General features: G+C 48.1%; 1 protein-coding gene across 1 annotated transcript; it reads left to right on the top strand.

Moving 5' to 3' along the window:
- Positions 1–6,615: 6,615 nt before the first annotated feature.
- LOC139026151 (uncharacterized) lies at positions 6,616–8,278 on the top strand. Its single transcript, XM_070441450.1, has 2 exons — positions 6,616–7,481; positions 7,576–8,278. Exons 1-2 carry the CDS (start codon positions 6,616–6,618, stop codon positions 8,276–8,278), a joined length of 1,569 nt encoding a protein of 522 aa, XP_070297551.1.
- The last annotated feature ends 3,060 nt before the right edge of the window (positions 8,279–11,338 follow it).

Raw genomic sequence — 11,338 nt, 5'->3', positions numbered from 1 at the left:
TCAGTGTGCCGACTGGTATAATGACACATGATGGACCCAGTTGTCTGGCGTCGTTGCCGCTGCCGATAAGAGTGTGGAGCAGCTGGTTAGGTCTGTGTCGTGTTTTGAGTGTGATCTGACACCAGCCATCAAACAGAGATCGCTAAGAATGCCAGAGATGAGAACACTTGCGCTCAGGGCGTACTCAATCAAAAATCGAGAAGATAGTTCACTAACGACTCGACCCATAATTATAAATAAAAATGAGTTAAAATATGATTATCTAATGAAAAAAATCCACAGAAGCTACTCTTAGCGCAGGCCGAAGAGAGCACTGGACATCAGAAATTCCAATAAACTCGAATTTGCAAAAAGAAGTATATTATTTACTTGAGAGTCTTGGTAGCGTCTCTTCTAAATACTATATTACAAGTGTACTCTGCCTCACGCAAACCACACCATCAGTGCTCATCGTAACCACGATCCAAAGCATTGAAGAACACGACCAAGTTGTGATCAACTTTCTCCACGTAAGACAGACATCGTAATTACAGCGCTAGCACTTGAAGAGTACATCACCCAAACACATGATTGGAGATAACATTAAGAGCGGCTTCACAGTAAACTATCCAAATGCGCCTTCCATCGCCTTGTATAGGTGCTCAATGTACAGTTATAGAATCTGCACCTCTGAGAGAAAAACTTCACCTATGTCTATATCCGTCGTTCTATAATGTCGAGCCGCGATGTGCCTGCGTAAGTCCGCCAATCCATCCCACTTGTCGGTCTTGCGCCCCATTGCCCCTAGCTATGACCAGTGTACCCACACGTCGCGTCTCTCCATCTACTTTGTGCCCTTGTCCGCTCCTTAACCCATGATCAAAGCTATGCCGTCCGGTCACCATGTTCGCATGAACTCATAATCGTCACGCCACTTTCTCATCGTGATATTAACTGTGTTGTCCGACTACGTGTGGCTATTTCTTGACTAGAATCAATGGACGACCAAGTCGCTAAGTCTTGGTCAACCATGTCCTGGCTTCTCGACCACAAATGTCAACCGTAGTACCTCGTCACATATAGAACCTCACTGGTCGCAGACAGTCCTCAGTGCCCTGTCGTCCCTTATTAGCTGCCTGATCAATGGTCACTCAGTCCACTAGTCTGTCCAGTTGGTTCCACTGTTACCATGATGTAGCCCATGCTGGCCTTGAGATCGATACTCATCCAGCCCTAATTGTCTTGTCACCCATAGCAGCTCTGGAATGCAGAGTCTGTCTTCGCACAATGGCGCATGGTCTGTAAATCATCGCAATGTACGCGAGTACATCGTGTGCTCACTCTATGTCCGGTCGTCCACAAATGTCGCATTAGCGTTTCCAAAGCTACTACACAATGAACCCTATTGTCCTGCCCTCTTACTAGCCCATACTACTATTGTTCCCTATGCCTCACTGAGCGACTCTTTGTCCCATAGAAGTGCTGGTGTTCTATCGTCCACTATGCCCTGGACCCTGCCCACATTGCCCTCGCGTCATGTGCCGTTCATTCACCTGGCCTTGTCTCCATAGTCGCCTGTCTGTGTTCGCAATGCTCGCTCTGTGCGCGACTTAGTTGTACCTCATAAGCCCACTTCGTAGTCATAGTGTCGCTCTAATCGGACACACATTGCTGATCCCAGTTGACCAACACTATGAGTCTAGAGTAGCACACAACCACCCTATATGATGTCATCAGTCCACATTCGTCGCTGGTTTGCTGGTCCCATGCCCTGGTATGTCTCTGTCCATACGTGTGGCTGGTCTGTCCCATGCCCTGTCCATATAATTACCTATCCTAGGCGCCTGGTCCACTGTTTCACATGCGACTTACCCACTGTTAAACCTCGTTCTTTTCATGTTGCGCTCTGGCCTGTCCACTGACCTCTTGTCTCGCTATCCTAAATTGCCCTGTCTGTCCTATGCTCACTTGGTGCTGATCCTCTATGCCCTGCGTCTTGCGTCTCCCAATGCTCCTGCGTCTGGTCCATGCCCTGGTCTGTCCCATGGCCTTGCGGCGATGTCTATATGACCCTGTCTGCCCCCAGTTGTCTCCCATTCTTCTCTGCTGAAATCTCTTCAAATCTTTCATGTTGGTATGGTCCGAGCCGTCGCTACATAGCCTATTGTTCAGTAAACTCTCCAGAGGATGTTCGATAAAACAGGTTCTAAAGTCCAGGCTCTGGCTGAGCCAACCTCAAGACATTGAGCACTGTGCCCGATATCACTGCTGCATGACTCAATTGAACATAAGTTGTGTTAATATTCGTCGTTGTCTCTGTTGAGAAGAGATAACATAATCACCCACAGTCTGAGGTTAACTGAAAGCCGCAATCTGCGAGCAGTTTTCATCTAAAGGAATCCCCTCTCTTACTTGCCCATTAATTCCTTCCCTCGATCCTGGGACTAGTCTCCCAGTCCCTTGCCGCTGAAAAACATCCCCACTGCCATGATGCTGACTCACCGACCATGCAATTGCACCGTAGGGATGCTGCACCACCATGCAATTCACCGAGGATGTGCCACCGCCAGCTTCATCGTAGGATGCGGCCACCACCATGCTTCACCGTAGGGATGCTTGCCACCCCATGCTTCACCGTAGGGATGGTGCCACGCGACCATGCTTTCACGTAGGGAGTGCTGCCTCACCAGCTATCACCAGTAGGATGTGCTCACCACCATGCTTTCTGACCGGAGGAGCTATGGCCACCACCATGCGTTTCACCGTAGGGATCTGCCACCACCATGCGTCACTCGCTAGGGAATGCTGCCACCACCATGCTTCACCGTAGGGATGCTAGCCGCCACCAGCTCCACCGCTAGGGATGCTCCACCACCATGCTTCCACCGTAGGTATGCTCCACCAACCATCTTCACCGTAGGTGGCATGCTTGCCATCCACCATGCTTCACCTAGGTGATGTGCCAGTTACTCCAGATGTGACGCTTTGGCATTCAGCCAAAAGAGTTTAATCTTGGTTTAATCAAACGACCAGAGAATCTGTTTCTCATGGTCTCGAGACCCTTTAGGTGCCTTTTGGCAAACTCCAAGCGGGCTATCTTGTGCCTTTTACTGAGGATGGCTTCCCGTCACTGTCCACTCACATATAAGGCCTGAATGTGTGAGTGCGCAGAGATGGTTGTCCTCTGGAAGGTTCCCATCTCCACAGAAGAACTCTAGAGCTCTCTCAGAGTGATCATCGAGTTCCTGGTCACCTCCCTAGACCAAGCCCAGCTCCCCAATTGCTCAGTTTAGCGCGGGTGGCCAGCTTTGGAAAACTATTTTGTGTTCCAAAACTATTCGCATATGAAGAGTGATGGAGGCCACTGTGTTCTTCTGGGGACCTTCAATGCTGCAGAAATGTATTCAGACAGTGTATGCCTTTCATGTCAATCAATTGAATTTACCTACAGGGACTCCAATCAAGTTGTAGTAAACATCTCAAGGATGATCAATGGAAACAGGAAGCACCTTGACCTCAATTTAGCAGTCTCATAGCAAAGGTCTGAATATAACTAAATAAGTATCTCATTTTATTTTAAATAATTTGCTAACATTTCAAAACATGTTTGCTTTGTCTTTATATGGGTTTGTATGTAGAGATTGGTCAGCTCCAGAAAAATTATATTTATACAATTTACTAATAAGGCTGTAACGTTAACAAATGTGGAGAGAAAGCGAAGGAGTCTGAATACGTTTAACTAATAAACACCAAACACAACAGACTTCAGCGTGTCCAGCTTATATATACATTTTTAGGACACAATGTCGAGTCATTGATGTTTCCCTGTATATAATCCCATCATTGCAGCTCCCCTCAACCCACTGCCCATCGAATCTCTGAACGACCATCCAGTTTAGATAGTTACTTTCCCCATATATTAAATTAAATCAACTCTGTGATTGTTTTTTACCATCTATAAAACGTTCTGCAACATCTTTCTATTCTGCATAGTTTCTACAGAGGTAAATTAAAAGATCAAACATTTAAGATCTAAAGTATTCAATAGTATTATTGATCCGATGACTTTTCAAATAACACCTCGAGTCAGTGCTATCGCAGATTTATAGCCTACACAGTAAATTTCCGCCATTCCTGAACCAAAGAGTTGGCGTCTGCTTTTGAGTGTTCATTGTGCCATGATACCCGGTATCCGGTCTCGGCCGTTGAGGGTAGCTGAATGATGAGATTAAAAACAAACACAAGATGCACCTGTGTCGATAAAATGTATATAAACTGGAAGTAGAAGCCAATCTACACACAAACCCTATAAAGACAAAGCAAAAACATGTTTTTGAAAATGTTAGCAAATTTATTTAAAATAAAAAACAGATACCTTATTTAGTATTCAGACCCTTTGCTATGAGACTGTAAATTGAGCTCAGGTGCTTCCTGTTTCCATTGATCATCCTTGAGATGTTTCTACAACTTGATTGGAGTCCACCTGTGGTAAATTCAATTGATTGGACATGAAAGGCATACACCTGTCTGAATACATTTCTGCAGCATTGAAGGTCCCCAAGAACACAGTGGCCTCCATCACTCTTCAATGGAATAAGTTTGGAACCACAAATAGTTTTCCTAAAGCTGGCCACCCGGCTAAACTGAGCAATCTGGGGAGCTGGGCCTTGGTCAGGGAGGTGACCAGGAACTCGATGATCACTCTGAGAGAGCTCTAGAGTTCTTCTGTGGAGATGGGAACCTTCCAGAAGGACAACCATCTCTGCAGCACTCCACCATTCAGGCCTTTATGGTAGAGTGGACAGACGGAAGCCACTCCTCAGTAAAAGGCACAAGATAGCCCGCTTGGAGTTTGCCAAAAGGCACCTAAAGGACTCTCAGACCATGAGAAACAAGATTCTCTGGTCGGATTAAACCAAGATTAAACTCTTTGGTCTGAATGCCAAGCGTCACATCTGGAGTAAACCTGGCACCATCCCTACGGTGAAGCATGGTGGTGGAAGCATCATGCAGTGGGGATGTTTTTCAGCGGCAGGGCCTGGGAGACTAGTCAGGATCGAGGGAAAGATGAATGGAGCAAAGTACAGAAAGATCCTTGATGAAAACCTACTCCAGAGCGCTCAGAACCTCAGACTGGGGTGAAGGTTCACCTTCCAACAGGACAACGACCCTAAGCACACAGCCAAGACAATGCAGCAGTGGCTTCGGGACAAGTCTCATCGGGACAACATCTCTGGAGAGACCTGAAAATAGCTATGTAGCGACGCTCCCCATCCAACCTGACAGAGGTTGAGAGATTCAGCAAAGAGGAATGGGAGAAACTGGGGGGCAGACCAGGGCATGGGACAGACCAGGGCATAGGGCAGACCAGGGCATGGGGCAGACCAGCACCATGGCAGCAGACCAGGCATGGGACAGACCAGGGCATGGGCACCAGACCAGGGCATGGGGACAGACCAGGGCATGCAGGACAGACCAGGGCATGGGACCAGACCAGGGCATGGGACAGACCAGGGCATGTACAGACCAGGGCATGGGACAGACCAGGGCATGGGGCAGACCAGGGCATGGGACAGACCAGGGCATGGGCAGACCAGGGCATGGGACAGACCAGGGCATGGGACCAGACCAGGGCATGGGACCAGACCAGGGCATGACAGACCAGGCCATGGGACAGACCAGGGCATGGGGCAGACCAGGGCATGGGGCAGACCAGGGCATGGGACAGACCAGGGCATGGGACCAGAACCAGCGGCATGGGACAGACCAGGGCATGCGGACCAGGACCAGGGCATGGGCAGACCAGCGGGCATGGGACAGACCAGGGCAATGGGCAGACCAGGGCATGGGCAGCACCAGGGCATGGGGCAGACCAGGGCATGGGGCAGACCAGGGCATGGGACAGACCAGGGCATGGGACAGACCAGGGCATGGGACCAGACCAGGACATGGGACCAGACCAGGACATGGACAGACCAGGGCATTGGACCAGACCAGGCATGGGACAGACCAGGCATGGGACAGCACCAGGGCATGGGACAGACCAGGACATGGTGATGTATTTCAGACTGATCTAATATAACTGACTGTGACACTACAAAGAGAGGAGGCAGAGATAGACCAGGTTCCTGTATCTCCATAGGTTGGAGAGCTTCAATGCTAGAGCTGAGAAGGTCTGTTTTTAAGGGAGGTCTTGGTGGCATGTGGTGTTGCTTGGCAGTCCTTGATATACCGTTCGAAAGCACCTCAGTTTTATATTTAAATATTTCATTTCAATCCTTCTCTTCCTCCCTGGAAGAGCCTGTGATTTACTTTTATTTAACATTTAACATTTTATTTAACATTTTATTTAACTAGGCAAGTCAGTTACGAACTAATTATTATTTATTGAGACCTGGTAGTGACCTCTCCTCTGGACTAGAGTCCTGTTTGATGCCTGCTGTCATACAAAACATGACAGACAGCTGCTCCCTCATCACCAGCGGCACCACGACAGACCAGCTGTTCCCTCATCACCAGCGGCAACACGACAGACAGCTGTCCCCTCATCACCAGCGGCACCACCGACAGACCAGCTGTCCCTCATCACCAGCGGCACCATGACAGACCAGCTGTCCCCTCATCACCAGCGGCACCATGACAGACAGCTGCCCCCTCATCACCAGCGGCACCACACAGACCAGCTGTCCCCTCATCACCAGCGGCACCACGACAGACCAGCTGTCCCCTCATCACCAGCAGCAACACGACAGACCAGCTGTCCTCATCACAGCAGCACCACAACAGACCAGCTGTCCCCTCATCACCAGCAGCACACGACAGACCAGCTTCCCCTCATCACCAGCAGCAACACAACAGACCAGCTGTCCTCTCATCACCAGCACCACGACAGACCAGCTGTCCCCTCACCACCAGCAGCACCACAACAGACCAGCTGTCCCCACATCACCAGCAGCACCACGCCAGACCAGCTGTCCCTCATCACCAGCACCACGACAGACCAGCTGTCCCTCATCACCAGCAGCACAACAGACCAGCTGTCCCCTCATCACCAGCGGCACCACGACAGACCAGCTGTCCCCTCATCACCAGCAGCACCACGACAGACCAGCTGTCCCTCATCACCATCAGCACCACAACAGACAGCTGTCCCCTCATCACAGCAGCAATACGCAGACCAGCTGTCCCCTCATCACCAGCAGCAACACGCCAGACCAGCTGTCCCTCATCACCAGCAGCACACGCCAGACCAGCTGTCCCTCATTCAACCAGCAGCACCACGCCAGACCAGCTGTCCCTCATCACAGCAGCACCAGCCAGACAGCTGTCCCTCATCACCAGCAGCAACACAACAGACCAGCTGTCCTCATCACCAGCAGCACCACAACAGACCAGCTGTCCCTCACACCAGCAGCAACACGACAGACCAGCTGTCCCCTCACCACCAGCAGCAACACGACAGACCAGCTGTCCCCTCATCACCAGCAGCACCACACAGACCAGTTTTCCTCTCATCACCAGCAGCACCACAACGACCAGCTGTCCTCATCACCCGCACCAACACGACAGACCAAGCTGTCCCCTCATCACCCGCAGCAACCACGACAGACCAGCTGTCCCTCATCACAGCAGCAACACGACAGACCAGCTGTCCCTCATCACCAGCAGCAACACGACAGACCAGCTGTCCCTCATCACCGCAGGCACACAACAGACCAGCTGTCCCCTCATCACCAGCAGCAACACGACAGACCAGCTGTCCCTCATCACCAGCAGCAACACGACAGACCAGCTGTCCTCTTCATCACCAGCAGCACCACAACAGACCAGCTGTCCCCTCATCACCCGCAGCAACACGACAGACCAGCTGTCCCTCATCACCAGCAGCAACATGACAGACCAGCTGTCCCCTCATCACAGCAATACGCCAGACCAGCTGTCCCCTCATCACCAGCAGCAACACACAGACCAGCTGTCCCCTCATCACCAGCAATACGCCAGACCAGCTGTCCCTCACCACAGCAGCAACACGACAGACCAGCTGTCCCCTCATCACCAGCGGCACCACGACAACCAGCTGTCCCCTCATCAAGCAGCACCACAACAGACCAGCTGTCCCTCATCACCAGCAGCACCACGCCAGACCAGCTGTCCCCTCATCACCAGCAGCACCACGCCAGACAGCTGTCCCCTCATCACAGCAGAACACAAGCAGACCAGCTGTCCCCTCATCACCAGCAGCAACACGACAGACCAGCTGTCCCCTCACCACCACAACAGTTTGACTGTAGTGAATTGACAGCCGACTCTCGTCCACTTGAATGTTTTCTCCCTTTTCCACCTGTCTATTCTCTTAGGGGGTCAAAGTGTAACTTGGAGTCTAAAACGTAACCGGCCCAGTTGTACCTCCAGAACATCTGTTTGGACCCTTTGGTTCGTCTCTATTGACTCTCTGTACAACACCGCTGTCAAAAAATACACATCAACATGTCACACCGAAAGAGAGGAGAGGGAGCCCAAAATCACACACCCCCTCCCTTTTTTCTCCGTTCTCCTCTTTCTCCATTTATTTTCCGTTTTTCAAGCAGTGGGGATGTTTTTCAGCGGCAGGGACTGGGAGACTAGTCAGGATCGAYGGAAAGATTAATGGAGCAAAGTACAGAGAGGAGTAGGAACAGATTGGTGTGTGTGGCTGCTGTGGCATTAGTAGGAACAGATTGGTGTGTGTGGTTTTTAAACCCACAGGTATAACAGTCTAACCCAGAGGAAACCCATCCAATATCAGGGCAACCGAAACACATCACATCGCTCTCTGTCTTACTGATAGTTAGAAAGTCACTGACAGAATCAATGGGCTGCGTCCCAAATGCAACCTTATTCTCTATATATATAGTCCTGGACTCTGGTCAAAAGTAGTGCACTATATAGGGAATAGGGTGCCATTGGGCTGTGGTCTAAAGTAGTACACTATATAGGGAATAGGGCCCTGGTCTAAAGTAGTGCACTATATAGGGAATAGGGCCCTGGTCTAAAGTAGTACCACTATATAGGGAATATGGCCCTGGTCTATAGTAGTACCACTATATAGGGAATAGGGCTCTGGTCTATAGTAGTGCCACTATATAGGGAATAGGGCTCTGGTCTATAGTAGTGCACTATATATAGGGAATAGGGTGCCATTTGCGACGCAAACAATGGAATAACAGCAAGCTTCCTTAAAGGTCAAGATTTGCTGTGTTTGAAGCCTGGGCTCAAACGTAAATGCTCTGTAATACCAGTCGTGCTGATTGCTTTACTCTCCAGACTCTGTCCAAAGAGCCTGTGGATGTGAGCAGCATTACGTTGCTGGGATGTGGAGGGCCCTTGTCTTCGCTGGTGTCTTGTGTTAGAGACAGAACCTAAAGCCCCAGTCTATTACCTCCTACATCCCGTAGGACCCGGTGTTCACAGCTTAGTAGAGGGGGCCAGGGAGAATAATACCACGTAACTGTCTTAATGTGTCTTGATACACAGGGAGAATAACACTTTCTTAATGTGTCTGAATACACAGGGAGAATAAGTACTGTACTTAATGTTGTCTGATACACAGGGAGAATAATACCACGATTACTGTCTTAATGTGTCTGATACACAGGAAGATAATACATTACTGTCTTAATGTGTCTGATACACAGAGAGAATATAATTACTGTCTTAATGTGTCTGATAACAGAGAGAATTAATTACTGTCTTAATGTGTCTGATACACAGGGAGAATAATACCACTTACTGTCTTAATGTGTCTGATACACAGGGAGAATAAACCACGTTACTGTCTTAATGTGTCTGATACACAGGGAGATAATACATTACTGTCTTAATGTGTCTGATACACAGGGAGAATAAACCATTACTGTCTTAATGTGTCTGATACACAGGGAGAATAATACCACTTACTGTCTTAATGTGTCTGATACACAGGGAGAATAATACTGTCTTAATGTGTCTGATACACAGGAGAATAATACTGTTCTAATGTGTCTGATACACAGGGAGATATACACGTTACTGTCTTAATGTGTCTTGATACACAGGGAGAATAACACCACATTACTGTCTTAATGTGTCTGATACACAGGGAGAATAAACGTTACTGTCTTAATGTGTCTGATACACAGGGAGAATAATACACAGTTACGTCTTAATGTGTCTGATACACAGGGAGAATAATACTGTCTTAATGTGTCTGATACACAGGGAGAATAATACCACGTTACTGTCTTAATGTGTCTGATACACAGGGAGAATAAACCACGTTACTGTCTTAATGTGTCTGATACACAGGGAGAATAACAACCACATTACTGTCTTAATGTGTCTGATACACAGGGAGAATACAACTTATTAATACATATGTTCTCTTTCTGTTTGTCTCTGACTTTCTCTGTCTCTCTCTCTTTCTCCCCCCCTCTATCTGTCTCTCTCTCTCTCTGTCTTTCTCCACCCTCTCCTCTCTCTCTCTCTCTCTCTCTCTCCTCTTCTGTGTGTTTGTAATCATCTCCAGAGTGATTGTGCTCCTGCCCGGAGTACACGGAACACCGAAAATTAATCCAGTTCCATGCTCATGCCGTAGCAGTGTCTGAAATGGAGAGACAAGTGGGTATAGCAACTCATGACATAGAATACATGTGTTGTAGTTTCAGAGGATAAGACATAATACGGCATGGGGACAAAGGTTCATAATGGTCTTTGTTACACAGAGAATAATATTGTCTGTTATTAATCTGGTAAAGGGTTCAGAATATTGTCTATTATTAATCTGGTAAAGGGTTCAGAAATATTGTCTATTATTAATCTTGGTAAGGGGATGGGTTCAGAATATTGTCTGTTATAAATCTGGTAAAGGGAGGGTTCAGAATATTGTCTGTTATTAATCTGGTAAGGGGAGGGTTCAGAATATTGTCTGTATATTAATCTGGTAAGGAGGGGTTCAGAATATTGTCTGTAATTAATCTTGGTAAAGGAGGGGTTCAGAATATTGTCTATTATTAATCTGGTAAGGGATGGGTTTCAGAATATTGTCTGTTATTAATCTGGTAAGGGATGGGTTCAGAATATTGTCTGTTATTAATCTGGTAAAGGGAGGGGTTCAGAATATTGTCTGTTATTAATCTGGTAAAGGGAGGGGGTTCAGAATATTGTCTATTATTAATCTGGTAAAGGGAGGGGTTCAGAATATTGTCTGTTATTTAATCTGTGCGTAAAGGGAGGGGTTCAGAATATTGTCTGTTATTAATCTGGTAAAGGGAGGGTTCAGAATATTGTCTATTATTAATCTGGTAAGGGGATGGGTTCAGAATATTGTCTATTTATGTAATCT

The sequence above is a fragment of the Salvelinus sp. IW2-2015 genome, unplaced genomic scaffold (assembly GCF_002910315.2).
Source record: "Salvelinus sp. IW2-2015 unplaced genomic scaffold, ASM291031v2 Un_scaffold4010, whole genome shotgun sequence".
Classification (NCBI taxonomy): Eukaryota; Metazoa; Chordata; class Actinopteri; order Salmoniformes; family Salmonidae; genus Salvelinus; species Salvelinus sp. IW2-2015.
This window is presented reverse-complemented; position numbering and strand designations above follow the sequence as displayed.